Genomic DNA, 21,716 nt, shown 5'->3' with positions numbered 1-21,716 from the left:
CGGGGGCTCATTTTGCTGACAGAAACAATCTAAAACAAATTTCTACCCAAGCTCTGTAGTTCCAAGCTCTGTAGTTAAACAAGAAGGGATTTATCTGAAGAAAATACATTCTAGAGAAGGAAAGACAGCAGAGGCTAAGGTACACTAGCATAATAAGTGCATAACAATAATAAGGTAAATTCAAAGAATGTAAAATTAACACCTGTGGCATATAACTAAGATAAATTGAATACAAAATAAAAATTAAAAATACACAGCTCAGCTGAAATGATAACAAAATGGATGTCATGATGCTTACTAGAATTACACATCACTGTGCAGTCTATTAACAGTTTCCAACTGTTCCAACTGTAAACAATGAGATTACATAAGTAAGTTATACACTGTTTATTCTCATTGTTGAGAATTTTTGCTCAAATTTCACTAATCTTTTGAAAGTCTGTAACTAAAACCGTTTTTTTTTTTTTCTCCTCTGCAATGATTTGTTATTGCAGGACTGGCTTTCAACCGCTGAACTACTAACTGATACTTAACATGTTTTGTAGGGCTTGTAAAGCATGAAGGAGTGAGAAAAAGTACAGTGCTACAGGCATATTAATCTTAAAGGCCTCTGTCATTACACAGTTGAACTGTGCCTAGTAACATGTTGTGCTCTGAAGGACTGACTGGCTCTTCATATTCATATCTTCTTGAAAACCTAGCTTATTTTAACATGACACAAAATTAATCTATAGCCAAAAGATTCTAATGCTCTTCCTCATGACACAGACATGGCACAAAAAGACTATTTTTCTTTTAATTCTACAAGACATTAGTTCATATACCAAAATCCAGAATAAACCTTCCTTCTCTAGAAGTGTGACAGCTTTGTCTACAAGGAATGTGAAATAAGATTTATTACAATGGTTCCTGAAACTGTGAGGCTTTAACCAAATCTAAAACATAAATCAACAGTAAGAAGGGGAAAAGAGCTTCCATTCAAATAAAAGAAAAAATCTTGATTCCAATATAAAATATTATGCATTTTAATATAACTTTTTCCTGATTTATGTAAACCTTTGTGTTCTTCATTTTCCCTAGCCTGCCACTTTTTAGTGATATATGATGCACTTCAGCATTAAGTGTGCGATAAGCAAGAAAAGTCAGGACCCCCAAAGAAATATTAATGTCATAATGTAGACCCCACCACGTGTGTCCAGATTTTCAATTATTCAGCCTATTTGGGTTTATTTCATGTAGTTAGCAGACATTCAGATTCTCCTCACATATAGTTACCATTTTATATCTGAAAGAAGTCTCAAATTAGAAACAAGAAGGATAAAATTCAATTTACTTTTTATGGGAACAGTGAGGTTACCATACAAGAATAAAAGTACAGATTTTATCTGCATGGAATGATAAGATTAGAAAAGGTATCGTGCATAGGAAAAAGAAAAAAGAAAAAGAAAAGAAACATCCCTTAAGAGAGATGAGATGTAAATGAAACTGTAATAATTGTAATAACATTCAATAACAATCCTTTCAACCAGAAGAAGTTCAGTGATTGGCAAAGCATAGAAAGAAATGGGAAGAACTAAAAAAAGATGACTGCAGTAGTGGCAGGAAGATCATCTTCAACAAAGTTGAAGCACTTAAAAATGTTAAGGAGTAAGAAAAACATATTTTACCTGCAAAATAATGAAGAGAAAAATAGAAAAGTGTATATAGATATGAATAGGTATATATAACAAAAACTAGAAAAAGTACTTTCTCATCTGATTTTCTTAGCTCACGTATAATTTTGCAACATCCAAATCACAGGAGTTCCTATTCTTGTTTTCCATATTCCATTGAATCAGGAACTATTGAAGGAATCCCTGTTAATTACTAGCAATTCTTTCAAGCTCATTGATCAGGATATCTTCTCCACAACGTTTTAAAGTCAATCATTAGATGTAACTTCCATACAGAAAAGATTAAACAAGCAGCATGTTTAATACCTGAGCACTAGGGGCTCAGGTTTTAGCATCATCCGCTCCACAACAGAAACAGCATGAAGAGATCCAAGCAAATCAACACTGTTCTTACAGTTCCTAGTACAGAGGCATTCTACTCTGTGGCTGGCTGTATGATGCGGGTTACGTATCTACTTGACTGCACCATGCTGTTTGAATATCTTAAGGTTTCAAAATGAAAAAAATGCTACACAGATATATTACCTTCATTCATTCATTCATTCATTCATTCAATAAGAAAGCATTTATATTGAGTTTTTCATATATGATGTTCTGAAATTCAACTAAATATACACATCTTTATTTCAAAGAACACAAATAAGAAGATGTAACTTACCTTCAAACTATGACAATGCAACACAAAAAACCATGCATATAGCTCTAAAGGGAGATGACATTTGGAATTTACTTGCCTTATCCTCCAAGTGCATTTCCAGAAAATGAAGGTAGGCCACAGGTGCAAATGCATCAGCTGAATGCATAACCACTTTTGCAGAATCTCTGAAACGCAAAGTTATCAGAATCATATATATTAATTTACAATAAAACCAGTTTTATATTTTTTTTTTTTTTTTTTTTTTTTTTTTTAACAATGAAGAAAATTTTTGCCATATAAAATCTTCTGTTGAACATCATGCTATCTTCACTAATTTTCAAAAGGAATAATTTATAATTCCAGATCAGAATAAAGATATTTAGCTAGATATAGCCTATGCAATCATAACTGACATTATATTTTGCATTCCAGAGACTAATAAGTAATGCAATCTTTTCATTTTATCAATGTGAGGTTTTTGAAAGTCTATTTTTCATCATTACGCTCCAGGGACTAGTTCTTGAAGTATTAACACCATGCAATATTTCATGCTGAGAAATTGACTGATTTGACCATCTTGCATCTTATACTGAAGACTACTAGACACAACTTTTTAATGCCAAATGTGTTGGTAGCAATGATAAACTTACTGTGTGCTGATTCAAATTAGTTAATTGTAGCTTTTATTTTTACAGACACAATCTGTCATGTTTTGATTCAAAAGAGGCTTTATCTGTTCTAGCCATCTGCATGGCTTTACTACTTAAGCAAAAGGTAACTCTAGGAAATAAACATCAGAAAGTGAGAATCTCAGATGCCTTACAAGAAAACCTGAAAATTCCTATAAGAAATGCTGAAGACATACAGATAATTTTCTTGAAGTCACAGTGCTGTTAAAACTTCACAGAATTCAATGAGTTCGGCCTGGGGATTCCAAACAAGATTTCTGGTAATGCTACATGCATACTGGAAACAGCTGAAGTTGCCCATATTCCACTGATTTAATGAAAGTGTAAAATTAACAGAAATACCTGCTTTTTAAAATGTGGCTTAGGATTTAAAATCAAAACTCCTTAATGCAATCACCATCACTATATTGTACAATGCACCTTTAGCATAAAAAAATTCTACTTCACTTTTAATAAGTTTTAATTTCTTGATGATCAAGTCTATAGCTTCATTCTTGAGAGTTACTACCAAGACTTTTAAGATTGAAATATCACATTCTTTTAGGACTTCTTAAAGATAGTCCCTTAAGATTAAAGTAATTCTTTTCAAATGGTCACAGTGCCTACTAATTCAAATAGGAATTTTGTAAGTGGATAGAATCTCACTTTGGAAATTTTTAGTATAGGAGCACGTTGATCATAAAAACATACTTTGATATAGCAATGATATCTGGTATCTGTGTATCTCCAGTGTCTGAAGATAATATCTCAATAACCACTGCTTGCTGTTGAAGGGAACAACAGCAATGGGGAAGTCCAGTACCATTGAGTGATGCAGTAGTTACTTGAAATTTCAGAAAAGCTTATGTTCAAAGTTAAAAAATAATATTTTAGGGTTGTTCAGTGTACAATTTTGTACAATTTAAATGCCTAGTAACTTATAAAAAATACTTAAAAAATACTAAGAAGTATACTTCTAAAAAATATTACAAAGTAAAAGAAGCCATATCCCCACATGTACCAACTCAACAGTACAGCATGCATGCTAACCAATGATGCTTGTGCTAGCAATTCTACAACTGTGGAACTTTTTAGATTTGTTGCTCAAGAAGTAATATAAACAGTAACATTTCTACTGAGAACGAAATGCATTCCTGAAACAGACAGTTAACACATGCATGGCACCACAGTAGGTATTTGGTTTAAAGTGCTAAATATTTCTCAGTTGATGGCTCAAAATAGGTAGATTACGTGGTTCTGAAAGTAGTATTACAACATATATAAAATATTCTTCTCCAATTAAATCATTTTCTGTCAGCCTCTCAGAACATACATATTTGTTTTAACTGATAAAATGTACTGTATTGTTCAGTACTAAACGTAACAAACATGTGGAAACTGTAAGAGTTTTGTTATCAATAAGAAGTCATCAATTCAAAACACAGGAAGCCCTTAACTTGGACATTATGTATAGCTTAGGAGATAGTAAAAGATGTAAATAATTAAACAACATCAATAGCAGAGAGCTTAACATAAAAAAACAGTCACTTGAGAGGTTCTGAAAATTGTAAGAGAAGTCCATCTCATACTGAAAGTCATAGTTTTCCTTAGGAATATAACTACATTGTGACAGAAGAAGAGGAATTTTGTTAAGGAACATTTTCAGAAGACTTTAGAAAACAACAAAAATAATAGTTTGAAAAACTGTCCTAATTGTCTGATCCCTCAAATCACCTTGAATACCTGGGAAATTACTTTAAAACAGAATAATATTTTCACAAAACAAATACACATTAGGGCAAGTCTTCTTTGTCATTTTTTTTCCTCAAGTTTACATATTTAGTTTTGATTCTAAACCTAATCACAGGGCTAATGACAAAGCAATCTGTAGAATTATACTTCCAAAACATTTTCAACATATCAATTTAACTTAGAAAGAAAACAAATTGAAGCATTCTGCATTCCATACATACTAATGGGCCTTTATCATAACATTAGACAATAGATAGCCCTCACATAGACAAGAACTATATGATTTCAATCAATTGCACAAATTTGAGTGTAATGCCAGACAGGAAATGCTTGGTATCTCTTAAATATTGAGCATAAGAAAGATGACAACAGACATTCTGGTAAAACCAGGTAAAACCCATCTGACTCCTGGTTGAGTATTTCTATTGTAAGATCTTTGTTTCTCCACTAAATATTGTTTATTTTCAAATATTTCAGTCAATTTGGCATGCTTGGTTTGCAAGGCATGTCTTTAAATGAAAATTGAATGGTTTTGCAATACTGAATTTAATATTCAAAAGCAAAATTAACCACATATTCTTACATTAAAACAACTCCCACTTCTCCATAACTGACATATAAAGGTTATTTTCTTCCTGATAGAGCAGATTTCCTTTTTCAAAGATGACAACGTGAAAACACAGTCACAAGTTTCGTGTGACAAAAGCAGTAATCAGTGAAAATGCTACCCAAAAGTAACATTGTAAATTATGGGCATATTGGATAAGGTTTTGATGTGGGAAGATGCAGGGATGCCTTTTGTGAGAACTGAACTGTCCCCAGTTCCAGCTGGCTCCAAAAGGGACGCTATTACTGGCCAAAGCTGAGCCCATTAGCTACTCAAGTAGATCCTCTGAATAACTCATTTCAGAAAGGATAAAAAATGTTGAACAGCAGCTGTGAGAGAGGAGTGAGAAAAGACATGTGAGAAAAACAGCCCTGCAGCCACCAAGATCAGCACAGAAGGAGGTCAGAAAGTGCTCCAGATGCAGAACAGAAGTATCCTGTAAACCCACAGTGGAGCAGGTTGCTCCCCTGCAGCTCCAGAGATAGCAGACAGAGCAAATCTCCACGTGCAGACCGTAGTGATGAGTCTGTGCAGGAGCAGTTGGATGCTGAGAAAGGCCATAGCTTGTGGAGAGCCAAAGCAGGAGCGGGTTCCTGGCTGGAGCTGCAACCTATTAATTTTAATTGAGCAGCTCACTGGTGCAGTTCATTACCCTTTCCCAAATCAAGACTGTTTTGCCCATGATGGTCTCAACTAAGCCATCCTTCCGCCCTTATTTTGACGCATAAGCTTTTGCACCTTATTTTTTTCCCCTGCAAAGTGAGAGGGTAGCTTGGTGAGCATTTGCCAGCCAGCCAAAGTTAATACACTGTAACTGTTATATAGGAAAGAATAATCTCCAATGTCTTCCACAGAGACTTACACTAGCAAAATGTTTCCAAAGAATTTAGGAACCTTGAAAAAATTTGTACAGGTTTTATTTAACCTCTAGCTTGTAATTCTTACAATGCCATTTAAGCTTAAAAATAATATCAGGATGTATATCACAACCATGGCTATTTAAACATCTGGAAACTACCAGCCTAACAACATGATTACATAGTCTGTTTTGATTCACCCAGTGAATATGAGAAACAAAAATAAAAACTAAGTAAAGTTGTAAAAACAACTCATAAATAACAAATGATTATCAGCAATGTTTAATGAAAAAGAAACTACAAATATTATTGTAAAAGCTCATAATAGATTTTTACATGAATGGCCCTTAAAAGGTATGCTTTTATGACAAAGTAGGAGAGAGCTAAGCAGTCCTAATTAAGCCTGAGAAACAAAATGTCAGTGTACCTATTCAGTTTTGACTATAGAAATGTACATTTAGAACTAGCTTGAGTAACTGTTTAATCTATTTCAGGTGTGCAAAAGGACACCTTTTCTAAGGATCTTTCCAAAGGAATACTGGGGAATTGTATATCCAATTCTAACGGAATAACCAGGTTTAATCGGAAACAAAATATAGTTAATAATGTAAACAATAAACTAAACAAATGTAAGCCAAAAACTTAAACAAGTGTATTTCATTTATCAGTTACAACCTAGCTACCTTCTTCTAAAGTATACATTTTGTTGCAAGTGTTGCAATACAAATACTAAACAGGCCACAGCTGGTAATGGGTATTATTTCTCAAACAAAATGACAGTTTCTCAGAATTCTGTCTCTGATACCCACTGGAATTGATAAGACTTTATCACTTCAGTAGAAATCGTATGAGACATTAAATGTAAAAATGAATATCTCCAGACTCAAATTATCTAGTTTTTTAGTTGACTACATAGGACATATCATGCAGTCAACCAATATTTCACCTCAGCATTCTTCCACTATAGCAGCTTCTAAACCTTTCCACATTTTATCTATTGCTCTTCCTGTCTCTGTAATGAAAGTCGAACAGTTGCTGGTTCTCTGCTCTATACAGATACCAGTGGTATGGAAAAATGAAACAAATAGATCTTCACTGTGGAAGCTTTACCATATATGAACAATAATCATGACCTTCCATAAGACGACCATCATCAGTACGTGATTACTAATCTGTTTACTTGGCTAAGAAAAGGAACATCAGTCGAAACATCTCACTCAAAGCAAGCAAACTTAGCTATTTAACAGACTAAAAAGAAACTTACAACAAGAGTCAAACATTATTCATATCCCACTACACAGATTTCAGCAATTTATTTCAAAAAATAAGCTACTCAGTAAATACTAGATGGATTCATCCTATGTTTATATTTAAAATATCCTCTAATAATGGAAGAAAAATGTTTTCGTTATCATTCCAAGCTGCTAAACTTACACACACTCACTTGCGCACACACACACGGAGTTAATGGAACCTACAGGCTACTGATGTGGCAGTTTATCAAATGTAGCTGTAATGAAAGATAAATATTACAGGCAATTCACACTTCATGAAAGGATAAAAGTGTCAGTGTGCAGGTACCAGTTTTACTGCAGGCCATAATCAGCAAGTAAACGAAAGTGCAAATGTCTAAGAAGTTTATAGCTTTCTATGAAGGCCTCGTCTTGTCAGGTATTGATTTAGGTTTTCAGAGGACTTGGCCAGTGTTAAACAAAGTGAGTATTTGTGAACTTAGAGGATGTGTTTTTCACTCTGCCAACAAAAGCTGCCTCAAGCTAAATGTGAAAATGCTCTCATTGCTTTAATATAAGGAAATGGAAGAAACTATTCCTTACACAACTATTTTCTTCTTAAATAGAGGGCAGTCCAGAGTGAATGTTTCATATTCTCCACCTTCTCCGCAAATGTGGACACCATATTTCTCAGAAACCTGACGCAAAAGAAAAATTTAAACATACAGGTATTACAGTAGAGCACTAAAAATAGATTTTGCTGATAAATTCAGTTTTTACCTTCTAAAAGGCCACTCATTAAAATAATAAAAAAGACCCTCAAATATCACACAAAAGATTCTTGATTTCTTTGTATCACAATGATCTATGAAATACCAATAAATATAATTTGTAATATATTTTAAGTAGAATTGGTACTGCAGTATTCAGATAAACAAATCAAATCCTGATTATTCTTCCACAAGAGACTAGAAAGTTTGTTCAGGCACATAAATCTGGTTCTCTCCCTTTGGCAGAGATAGTTCACTTCTGCGAGAAGCTTGTGCTGTAAATCAATACAAGATGTAGCACTTTACATAGCAGTGTACAACAAATAAAATTTCTGGCAACAGTTAACAACCGCTTCCATACTCTTGTAAATAACTATCTTGTTCTCAAAAATTCTCATGAATTGAACTTTCCAAGTCAAAAGCAAAAAGGAAAAGCAAAAACTGAATTTGTTGCTTCCATTCCTTATCATACTAAGTATGGTCTCTAAGCTGATATATTTATAAATATTCCTGAAGCTCTGGGAATCACATTAAAACAGATAATTGCATAATTCAGTAAATTTCAAATAAGAGACATGATTTACATCAGTGTCTGTAGAACATGAACCAAAGTTCATTTGTCTGCGTAAGAAGAATGCAATTGCTGAACAGTTCATTCTAATTCTACATTTACTGTGTCAGTAGGTAGTAATCAAGCAACTGCATCATGCTATAAGCACAGACACCCCACCCCCATTTCCCTGCAGGAAAAATTCCGATCCTGGTTATAATACATTTATTTAAATTCAGTTAGTTAAACAAAAGGCCTAAGTCCTCTTCAATTTTTTTATATTATTGAAGAAAAGGATAACAATCTGAGAAAACAATACCTTGATAATACTCTACGTGACCTTGTGGTTTAAGGGTTCTTGCAGTGGAAAATCTAAGTCTCCTTTGTAAGAAATGTTACATCTTTTTTTAATGTATTACTATTGGAGACATTTTTCATTTTCCCTTAAATATTGTCTTAAAAAGAAAATGAACAGAAGAAAACCTTTAATCAAATGCTCTTTATAAATTACACCTCTGACACAAGAAAGAATGTATTCTGTCAACAATAGCAAAAAGATTTCTACAGGACAAATACATCAAGAATAATTGATGCAATAAGAATGGACAATCTACAAAACACTTAGTCAAAACCTTTTATTCTTCTTCTTGGAGCTTCCATAAAATAAACAAATAAATGAAGCCCTCTAAACAAAATCATAACATAAAATGAAAAAGAGAAACCTGGAGAAGATCTTTCTAACAGTAACTTTTTCCATTATGAAAAGTCATCACTTTTAAAATCGGTAGTTCTGCTTGTGAATATTAGTACCTGTAATAATTTGAGGCAATACCAAATACTCAAAAAGTGAAAGACAGTTTATTGTATTTGTGATGGAAAATCCACTTTTTCAGTGTTACTGGCTTTAAGATCATGCTTGTCAGCAATTACACTGGGCACTAAAGATTTTTGCAGTTCCCACTAATGTCAACAGGAATTGAGGACATTTGACAGCTCTTACAGAACAGATATTCAATGTATTTCACAAGTGAGTGGTATTTTAAAGATGTTATCAATGACAACAGAAACTTGTCTTCTGATCATTTAGAAAATTAACATTTTTTCAAGACTAATATATTTTGTTTTGCAAGCTGTAAGTTATATTCATAACTAACAACATAGATTCTAATATGAATTTTGTGATTGCTAAGACGGGTCTCAAATGAGCCAGAAAATTAAAAATTACACAACTAAATATACAAGTCCAATTCAAAATCTGTAAGAAATATAATGAAGAAATCAACTTCCAGGCTATTCATCTTAACTCAAATACACAGTCAGACAAAGGGTGTATAGAAGAAGAATCCAAACTTTACCAAAGAATGGCCCCTTCTAACTTTGGGTACAACAGACAAAGAGAAAAGCTGACTTTTGTGACTGAAGTTGAGCGATATAAGATAGAATATATGAATTCCAGTGCTTCCTGTCCAAGTGTAGACTTTTTTCCCAATTCAGAAATTCTACGTAACTATAGAAATGCTCTTTACATTCAGAATTACTCATCAAGTTATAAGGCAAGCACACAAATGACTAAAAAATTATTTCTATTAATAGGGACAGAAGTACAGACAAATATTACCATGATATACATTTAGCATTCTATTAATAAATTCCAAGGAGAGGGCAAACAGCCTCAGAGATTTGGCAGGTTGCCAAAAATACTTCAGTGTAAAAAGCTAGGGCTCCTGGTATGCAAGAAATAGTCATACAAAAAAAAATAAAAAATTTAGTAATTATGTAGCGACCATTCCTCAGTAACTAAGGTCTTATAATTTAGAAAAAAATTCAGGAACTTTTCTTGCTATTGTCCTGAACCAATACTCATGATAAAAACATAGATAGCAGATCATTATTGTACTTACAAACTCAACCTCCAGCATGGAATGAGAAAAATATTGCAAATCTAATTTAAAGTTCTTCCCACCTAATACTTCACTTTTTTTCCCCCACTCAATACAATCAGAAGACTGAAAATTTAGGCAGCAATTTATTTCTCCCCGAAGTTAAATAATTCCATGAATGAAATCAGAGCTCTTTTTCTCTTTTAATTAACATTGACACTGATCAGAACAATAAAATTTGTTTCTCCTCCTTCCTGTAAATTGTAAGCACCTCGCTCTCACATTCTGTCTACCAGGATTTCTGATGTTGAACACTTCATTGGGTTGCATAGTAATTTTTCAAATCAGAAACCTCTGCAGTTTATAGTTACTGATTTGTTTTTATCACTCCTTAAATCCAACAAACCTTCCAGAAAAGGCAATTTACTTGTACTTTGACTTTCATAGCATGCAACGCAGAGGAAACTGCACAGGGATCAGTTCTGCAGTCTCCCTGACAATGATCCAATAAACAGTTACAAATACTCAGCCCATGAGCTCTATGCTTTTCTTCCCAAAGCCCTCCCTCATTCCACTGGGAGTTGGCAGTGAGCAAAACTACATACTAAAAAGAGAAGGAAAAATAGTAATGACTAATTTTTTTTTTTCCTCCCGAAAACAATTGATGCACCATGCAGTTTCTCATCATTTGTTGACTGCTGGCCAGCCAGTACACCTCAGCAGCTGCTGCCCCCTCAACTCCCCACACCTTTATTATTCATTATGATGCCACATGGTATGGCACATTCCTTTGGCCAGTTTGAGTCACATGTCCTAGTTCTGTCCTCTCCCAGCTCCTTCTACTCCCCTTGCTGGCAAGGCAGATGAGGTTCAGATTGGGTATTAGGAAAAGGTACTTCACCAGAGGGTGCTCAGGCACTGAAAATGGCATCCTAGGCAGTGGGTTAGACACCAAGCTGCCAGAGTTAAAGAAGCATTTGGACAACACTCTCAGAAATAGGGTCTGGATTTTGGGTGGTCCTGTGTGGAGCCAGGAGTTAGACTTGATGATCCTCACGGGCCCTTCCAACTTGGAAAATTCTGTAACCCTCTGAGTCTTTGGCTCTTTACAGCACCTGCTCAGCAATTACTAAAAGATCACTGTGTTATCAAACTTGTCTTTCTCCTGAAGTCAAAACAACATGGCCTCATACCAGACACTGAATATAATCAACTCTGTCTCAGTTTAAACCTGGACAAGGTTGTTAATTTGCTTGAGGACAACAAAAGAGTAAGCTTATTTTGTCACAGACAACATACAAAACCACACTTCCAGGATAATTATTCACAGATTGTACATAGCTCAATACTTGATTCTTCTACTTCAAACTCAAAGATGATGTACAAAATCTGGTCTTCTTATTCTTAGTTATACACCTTTTCTTTAAGTAAATATACTAGCTCCATTTATAAGCATTTACACGCTGTGATGACTACATACCCCCATGGACAGAATTTAGTATATGCTCAAGTATATGCTCTTACTCAATTTTGAAAGGCACTTCTGTATGCATTCTGACTACATAAAATATGATATAAAATGTTCAGATGTTGACAGTTACAGAGAAATTTTATATCACATTTGATCTTGTCACATCCATTACTTGCTGTTAATTTTTCTGACTTTCTAAAGCATCGCACTCAAATTACAACTTTGCCTATGAGTATTTTTTCAGTAATACAGCAATACCTCCAAAAGATAAGGCTCCATTTGATCCAATGTTTTTCCAAGATGCTTATCTGGATCTAAACCTGAAAAAAAGAAAAAAAAAAGTTATAACATCTTTTATGAAGTAACAATATGACTTTTTTTTTCTTTTTTTTAACGTAGCTTGTCTACCGCAGAATTTGTCCCACTGTACCTAAAAAAAAAGTTCTATCCTGAAGAAAACCTACTTTGTCAGAATTCTTTCATCCCCATCAAGCAAAATGTTTTCATTTCATTCATCATGCTCATGATGAACAAGGCCAATTATTTTTGTATTGCATGCCAACTAGATAAGCTGTTGTTTTCCTTCCCTTTCAATAACCAGCAAAGTAAACACATGAATTCACAGTAATAGATAATCTACACAGAAATTACCTTCTCACCTCAGAAGTTCAGTTGGAACCATAAGGTTTCCTTTCTACACATATGTTAAATTAAAATACAAGTTATCGTAGTTTCTACAAGAGATATGTTAAATTTTTGGAAAAGACAAACTTTTCCTTAAAAAACAAAGCAAAACAAAACTTCTCATACATGTCTAACAAAAAAAGGCAAGAATTAGAAATGATGGAGATATAAAGAGAGTTCAGATTTACAGCATATCTGAAATGCTTTGCCTTCTGACTCATCACAAAATATTCTGTAAGATGTCTATGTATTGATTTACTTTTCCTAGACAAAAAAAAGTAATCTTTATTAGCATTTAATAGTACCAATACCTTGCCTCTCTAAATTTCTTTCTTGACTTTTTGCCTTTATGAGTTTTGCCAGCTTAGGGCTGCTACATGGTCACTTCTCAAGAATAAAACAAATAATTGGCTGTAATCAGCACTGGGATAAAAAAAACACCCAGGAACCCTATTTCAAGAGCTGACACACTCATCAATGAGTAACCAAATTAATATTCTAGTTAGATTTGAGAGTAAGTGGTCAAAAGGTCTTAACATTCAAAGAAAGAAAAACAGAATGATGACTTCTAAAAGCGAAGGTACACTGGAAGGTTTTCAGTGATCACATTTCCTAGTACTCATCACAAACTCGTCTATTTCTTCCTAGGGTACTACTTTATATAATAATGGTATAATCAAAGAGCTGCCAGCAGAATGTCTCAATTTAGAAGTAATTTCTAAAGCATGTTCCTTGCAAAGCACTTTAGCTCACTGATAATATAAGTTTTATATAAATGTATGGTTTACTATTAAATAAAGTCTTTGCTGAGTTCAAATAGCTGATATGCCTTTTAATTTTTATAATGATGCTCTTGATATATTTAAATTTCAGTGAAACTAAATTAACAAGATAGAATGAATGAGATTTCAAAACATAAAATTTTTTAAATATTTTATTAAAGTGCATTAAAAATTCCCTTACTATTTGAGGAGACACTTTACAAACTGTTTAATAATTAAAAGGAAGGAGGACAGTTTTTCCACCTCTGTTCTTATCTTGGGAGTCATCTACCACTCTTTATTAACAGAACGAAAACGTTCATTGCTACATAAAAGATAATGATTGTTTATGCTTGTGAAAATCAATTGAAGATTGATCAAATCAAATGAAGATAACTTCATTTGAATATACTTACTTTGCTCTGAAAAGCTCTTTTTTTTTTTTAAAATACATTTCAAAATCCCATCATTGTCCATACTGTACAATCAGGCCAATAGAGCATATTTCTAGCAGGTTATATTTGTTAATCTGCTATATAAAAGATAATGGAGCAAAATGGCAAATAAAGAAAATGTTCATTAAAGACTACCTTTATTCTCAAAACGTACACTATTTCTATGTGTACATACATGTCAGATATAAACACCGATTAACCCCAAATTGGGTATTGTTTTGTCCCTAAGATTTGGGATGAATATTATTAAATGATTTACAAGATCAACAGCATACAGTCTCCAGTTTGAAAAATATCTTACATCTTCTTTTAATAGCTATGAGTTTGCTTGTTCACTGTTTTTAAAGTCCTTACAATCATTTAACTGGAGAACCTTTTCTCCAGGGCAAATTTACTCCTCAACTTAAATGATCATGAAGCACATGCAGATATCATGATTAATTAATTGTAGAACATATGCATTTATGGTATACACTGTGGTGAAAGCTGATGTGGCCTACAGTAAACAATTGCAATGACTCTGTTGATGCCTTCCAATGAATACTAGCTTAACATCATGTCCTTGAATTTAATGGAACAGGTGTGAGTAGCATATTATAATACTCTGCGCAATACCAGATTAACATTCTCCATTAATATCACTACTTTTCCAAGATAGTTTTATTAAGGAGAGGGACTAACTATTTGTTTAAATTTTAACTAAATTCTCATTACAAACAAGTCAGAAAGGAAAGTTGCTAAATCCAGACATACTAATATATTATTTCTCTCCTAATCTCTCTTTGATTTTCAGAAGAATACTCCTCTACTGTTTGCTCCCATTTAATAAATCATAACAAGTAAAAAGAAACTATTATACAAATATCATAGAAAATGCAAATTAATTGCTTGTGTACAGTTTGTAAACTCTACAATAATTATTATCCCTACTTACATGAAAATCTATAGAAGTGCAATGTAACCTTTCTCTTTCTTAATAGTATTCTACTTTTTGGGTAGCTTGTCCTTCTTTTGAAAAGTATATTTTCCTTTAGTTTTTACTAAGTTTGCATTGTGAGAAAATAATCTGCTAAAGACATCAAGAACCAATATAACCAGTAGCTCACAGAATCAGTAATCCAAATTCAAATTGCAAATAACCGTGTACATACACAGTGTACACTTACTGCTAAAGTAAAATAAAGTATATTACCATACTTACAAGCCATATTTAACAAGCAGTTAATAAACATTGGTCACTCTGAAGGTAATGCCTCCCATTTATTTCCATGGAAACTACAACAGATACCAAGAGCACAAGAATACTACTTGATAGAGCAAATTGTCAGCTACAAAACATTATTTTTCAACACAATCACCACCACTAACTGCATTTTTGCCAGAGATGAACAAAAGCCTGCATGCCACACCCCTAAAATCTGCGGAAGTGATCCATTGCTGTAGTCACCACTGCAGAAATGGCACCACTCACTGCCTCGTTGTGCTCACATCACTGTTTGATCTCCATAAACATTCAGCAAGTGTTTATGAATGTAAATGGGTGATGTATGTTTCACATGTAGGAATTCAATGACACATCTTTGCTCCAGACACACTTCATCGATGTCATTTTATCAGACTGTCGCTTTGTTGCCATATTTTATGTGGCAAAAAAAATACAGCAAAATATTGGTGGGAAGATTCAGCCTCTACTGTCATAGTACCAACATCTCCCTCTGGCACTGAAGGCCATCATAATAAAATAGGAGGTAATATTTTTGGAGCAGCCTTTGTAAATTCATTCTTCTATTTTGTACGTTGTTTTTTTTTGTTTGTTTGTTTGTTTTTAAAGAAGGAGTAGATTGATGGAGATGCTTAAAACAACTTAGACTATAAAGGAAAAAAATATTGCAAATTCTCAGTATATTCAATTTAACCACATCCTCCAGACTTCTCCATAAAGCTAGCCAGGAAGAAAGCTGGATGGATGGATAAACCAACAACAAGGTTCGGATCTGGATGACTGTTGTAAAATGAATAAATTAGTTAGGAAGAGAACTGTAATTTGTAGCACTGACATCTATTTCACTTAACTTGCATGTATCAATGGGAAGCAATTACAATTCAATTAAAATATTCACTTTTATTACTTTACTGACTGACCTTGAAGTTAATGCCTGCTTTATTTAATTGCATCATCTATGAATAAATGTTAACCCTAGAATGTTATGCCCCATTATTTTCAAAGCATTTTAACTCCCCAACTGAATTACATCAGTCAAATTATAATGTCTTGTCAAGAAAGCAAGTTGGGTTTTATTTCTCTGCGATAGATCAGTACATGACAACATAAACACTTTGCAAGATTTGCTGTTTTTAGCAGTACCCAGTAAAACAAGTTTTGCTTTCACCTCAACTTTTGTTTTAATATAAAATCAGTTCATGATAGTACAAATTGTATAATCATTTCAAATTAATGTGTACTCCATCTGCAATTACTGACAAATCCACTGACAGGAACAGAATTCTTGAACCTATCAACATTTGCAGAACTCTTGTGCACAGTCACAAGACAAATGTTGTAGAGAATTGCAGCAACATAAACACCAGGGCAGAAATTCAGGGCTTTGTTTGGTAGTGAAAAAGATCTATAAAAAAATGTTACTAAAAGGCATTTTGTTGATGTTAAGTTACTTCCAAATGAGCATAGTGAAGGGGAACTACGTGGTACCAATTGCCTTTTTCACAGCCATTAAAAGCATATCAAGTTCCATTTTCACATTTTGAGTAAATAATGATTAAGTAATGATTAGTTTTAAGAAATAGTGGTGCATAAATTATTTCTTACAGTTACACTGAACCGATCTGTAATTTTACTAGTTGGAACAGAGACTGTAGAACTATTGTTGAAGATAAAATCCTATACCTAGTGTTCACCAATTTTTTTCTAAACTAGGTTAATCTGATATCATCAAATTTTAAAATTCAAGAGGTAAAAGCTCATAAAACTCTTCATACTAGCAATATTAATTTTGTCTGTAATCTCTTGTGAGTTCTTAACAAAGTTATTTGTATTCTATTTACATTCAGGTTTCAAAGCAACTTAGCTCTACCGTTTCAGAAATAAAAATCTCAGTAATTCTGTCAAGAAATTTTGTATTAGTGGAATATTTTTACATGTACTTTTAAAAGTCTAAAAGGTTCATAGTTTAAGACGACATTGTGGAAGAAGAAAGGATAAACCATTGTTTTCAACTCCATTTTTCTTCTCTGATCTTTCAAAACAAGATGTTATATAGCAAATAGTTCAGCATGCTGAAAACACTGCCCCAACTAACTTCCCTTCAGGAATCTCCATGAACTTCAGAGACATTACAAACTCGTTTCGTACTTCTACTAATGTATGGTTTTCCTCATAGAAATCTGTTTTCAGAGTTTTTAAACTTTGGCATACTGAAATGTTTTGAGGAGAATTAGTTGTAGATACCAGCTCTAAACATGTTTTTTTTGTTTTTTTTTTTATTACTCTATTTCATTAAAAGAGCTCAACTGCCATAGTTGGGATTTTTTTTAAAAAAAGTTCTTCTTTCCTTGATAAAAGATTCTGAAATTTCTGTGCTTTGAACATTTGTAGTGCTATTAAGCTTAGAAGAAAGGAATTAAAAATTGATTCTGTGGCATGAACAAGTGCTTGAATTTGTTTCACTGTCATTAAAGTCATCCCACACAGACAATTTATAAAATGTTTAAGATGCACAGCTCCCAGATAAATCAACAGGGACTTCTGGAAGAGCAAACTGATAGACTGCCTGCAAAAGGGCAAAAGCTAGAATAGAAATGAAGAATCAATTTAGACAAGAACACATAGAAACCTGGAAAGGAAAGTATCACTGGCTCTACACACATACGCATTTAAGGGCTTGAGCTTAAGCTCTGTTTCAGCACCAAATCTGTGCTGCAGAAATGTACTGAAAACAAACATTCCTCTTAAAACATCAAGGAAAACTACAATTGTTGAGGACAAATTGCTCTAACTTCATGACATAAAATTAATTTCAACTGCACTAACAGAACTGAACTTTTGTATAAATGGCACTTAAGTTTTAGTGTCAATTCTTGTCTCTGCAAGAATTAGACATAGTTAAATTATTTAAGTAAATTAAAAATAGATAAAACTCTATTCTCAGTTTTTACTGAGGACCATACCGTGAAGAACCTTAAAATTCCTTCTAAATATAACCTTCCTCTTCCTCCTCCTCCTCTCACTTCAAGTTGAGTATTAGAGCTTTTGCTGCAGTAGAAGTTTTAGAACCTGGTATAGTTAGAAGCAGTACATAATGTTACCAAGAATAAAAATGGAATCTGTCACATGCAGATTCTACTAGCTAATTATTGTTTTAATCCACACAGCTTGTCCACAGAAGAAGGATGTCAAAACTGCATCTTATGATTGTGCTATAGTACACTGTCTCACACAAGCAATGGATATTTCTGGAACTTCAAGTGCCCAAATACTCATTATTCTAACTAGTTTTATTTTAACTATTATTGAATGACCTCATTCTAACTTTCTGGGACTTCCACTGAAGGGAGATACATTTCAAATACAAAAATATCATGCATCACACAGGCATCTTCAACAACAAAAAAGAGGCAGTGCAGACAGATATGCAGAGCAATCCTTTTTTTTTTTTTTTTTTTTTTTTTTTTTTAATTGCTTAGGTTTGTGTGGAGTATTCTTCTCTCATCATTAGAGCCTCCAAAACACACTCAAAAGGAAAACAAGCTAATGTACTTACAGATCTACAGGAGGCATGTGAAGAGGTCTTGCTGACAATACTCTTCTTGCATGCAAGTGAGAGCAATTGGTATTCCATCTGGAAAAGCACACTATTCTGAGATAGAAAACTCTTGCCACTGGCAAAGTTTATGGTATTAATTTGTAATGGTGGATTTAAGGAAACATACTAAACTAATATTCATTTACTTGCATAATTATGTGTTTTCTACATAAACCGACAGGCTTTACCTTGCCAATACTGGCACTGAGTTAATAGAAAATAGGACAAGGTGGGTGTACATGTATGCCAGCTCTGATGAATGTCAAGCTCAAGTTACTGATTTGCTTCTTGAATTAACATCTGTACAGTGTACTAGCTAATGCATTACCCTTCAGAGTATTAAATCTGCTATTTTTAATATTTTCATTGCAGTTTAGCTTTGATTATTAATCTGAGAGGCAAAAAGTTAAACTGTATCTTAGCTTCTTCGCCACTTGATATATTAAACAGCCTTCATACCTTAAATTCACTTTAATAAGGCATGCAATTATTAAAGCATTACAGAATGGCCCCAGAGCACACAAGCTCCATTAAATTTGCTTACATCCAATTACGTTTGCCTGAGGCAGGTGAGAAATTGACTCTGATAAGATCTTTCTTTTACCTGTAGCCAAAAAAAAAAAAGGAAAAAAAATTCCACAGTCATTTTCTATCTAATTGCTATCTACAAGTATTTATGGCATTTGCTCCTCAAACAAATAGTCAACAAAGGACTCATTGAGAACTAACAAGTCTGTTTTAAGTTTCTTTTTCTTTTAAAAGGCTGCAGAATACAAAGGAAAAGCTAATCTTGCTTCAGGGATGAGGCAATAATGTCTATTTGTGAAGCAGCTTTATCTCTTGTTTAAATCACCTGTTTTCTTTAATATATTTTAGATAAATTATAAACAGTACATACTTGTTCCATTTTGGGGCCATTGTTTGTTAGCTTATTTTTCCTAATTTGTTCCCTTTAATTATATAAAATAGCCTAAACTCCATGAAATATAATTTTGATCAGAAAAAGCACACTGCATATTCTTGCTGTCATACCTTTTTAATTCTTCAGATTAAGGAATGTAAGTGTTTTATTTTACAAAAAATAGAACAACTATCCAACCTAAAAAATTTTACATGGCTTGAAATTTTTATTCCCTTAAATTTCTTTTCTTTTTTTTTTTTAAAGAAGTGTAATACAGGGGAAAACAAAGCATTTAACTCCGATGGTCTCCCACAAATTCAGGAAAATTCTATTAAACTGCATCACTTGCTATTTTTCTGTGAAGTAGGGAACATGGCATTGCTAAAACTTCTAATCTCACTAATAGATCCTATACGAGACTATCACAGTGATAAAGTAAAAAGTTGTTAAAAAACATTATCACCTAAAGAGAAGTGAATAAAGAACAATAAAAAAAAATCATCTTTAAAAAGTCATGGATTTTACCCAAAGTCTAAATGGATTATAATTCAATTCCTGGTTGATATTTCAGTAGAAACAACTTTGCTATAAATGAGTACTTTAAAGAAGATGGACAGACCTTAAGAATTTAAGCTGATAATAGTACAAAAGAACAAGCCATCAGATTTCTAAGGCAAGCTTATGCAACTCTGTTTTTCAAACATATTGTATTGGCCACCAAAGCCATTGATACTACTGAATTGTAATAGTAGCCATTCTTCGGACCAGTGGACCACAGACCCTCAGTCAACTCAGAAAAGAAATGGTCCTTTGGTCATGTTACACATAAAACGTCACCTAATATTTCTAAATATTGCAATATTGCACAAAGCTTGAAATGAATATAGTGTACCATATTAATCATATTCCATATTTCTCAGCCATATTTTTATGCGGCACATAAAACATGTCATTCAATAAGACTTGCTATAAAACTTCACTTGAACTCTAAACAATAAACAAATAAACAATCTTTTGATTTGCTCTATTATACAAACCTCATATGACATATCTGACAATGCAAAGATATTAATATTCTGGTGCACTAAGAAACTATAGTGTAAAAGTTACTCAGACAGCATGACTGTTCTTCAGCTATACTGGTTTTGTTTTTTGTTGTGGGGTTTTTTTTGTTTGTTTTTTAATTTCTTTATGCTCGTAACAGCTTTTATTATCCAAAAAGGTAGAACAATTTCTCTGGTTTTTTTTTTTTCTCTTATGTTGTGAATTTGTTCATTGAAGTTTTAGTAAACAACACTGTTCGGAGTCTGAATACATACCAAAAGCTGCCACTTTTATGATTATGGCTTCAATGTTAGATGATATCATTTCTTTAAGCAGTATTTCCTCCCTCCGACGCCAAAGGTAAGCTAATGGTTGAAGATTAAGTCTTCTGCATCTAAAAAAAAACCAATAACAACAAAAAATGAAAACCAAGCATTATATTTTTGTACAGAATAATTAATTTAAAATTAAAGAAAATGATAAAGTCCAACATTAAAAAAAAAAGAATCTTGTTCCGACTACACTTATGAGTTGCAGCTTATGTAGCTAACTACATAAGCTGCAACTCATTGATATCAATAAATTTGCAGGGGAACATACGGAAAACTGAAAGAAAATGCATTACTTAATCTTTATAGATGCAAATCCATTAACATCTTAGGAAATTATAACTTTTTTATGAACACAACTAAGGCAAGAGTTACTATGAGATAACTGTTGCACACGTTAGCAAATAAAGTTTGTTGCTCTCAAAAAATCTGTGATTTGGATCAACAGCCAATGAAGAGAATGGGAACATTTACAGCTTGAGTACAAAGTAGTAACTCGATAATGTAAACTTATTTGTTTACATATATATATCATACTGACATAGTATTTGATTATCATAGTAGAGAATCACTACTTTGCAGTATTGATGGTTAATCCTTCTGTTAGTTGTCAAGCACCATCAGT

General features: G+C 33.1%; 1 protein-coding gene across 10 annotated transcripts in view; it reads right to left on the bottom strand.

Annotated features, from left to right (window-relative positions):
- The window catches only part of DPH6 (diphthamine biosynthesis 6), a 177,631-nt gene that overhangs the window by 112,690 nt on the left and 43,225 nt on the right, over positions 1-21,716 (bottom strand). For all 10 annotated transcript variants that reach the window (XM_042813691.1, XM_042813696.1, XM_042813693.1 and 7 more), the window contains 4 exons: positions 21,038-21,156; positions 12,356-12,417; positions 8,030-8,124; positions 2,408-2,495 (listed from right to left, as the gene is read on the bottom strand). In XM_042813691.1, the coding sequence (XP_042669625.1) occupies positions 2,408-2,495; positions 8,030-8,124; positions 12,356-12,417; positions 21,038-21,156 (364 nt within the window). The remainder of the gene's footprint in view (positions 1-2,407; positions 2,496-8,029; positions 8,125-12,355; positions 12,418-21,037; positions 21,157-21,716) is intronic.

The sequence above is a fragment of the Centrocercus urophasianus genome, unplaced genomic scaffold (assembly GCF_019232065.1).
Source record: "Centrocercus urophasianus isolate 14NV4802_14NV808 unplaced genomic scaffold, USGS_Curo_1.0 seq_14, whole genome shotgun sequence".
Classification (NCBI taxonomy): domain Eukaryota; kingdom Metazoa; phylum Chordata; class Aves; order Galliformes; family Phasianidae; genus Centrocercus; species Centrocercus urophasianus.
This window is presented reverse-complemented; position numbering and strand designations above follow the sequence as displayed.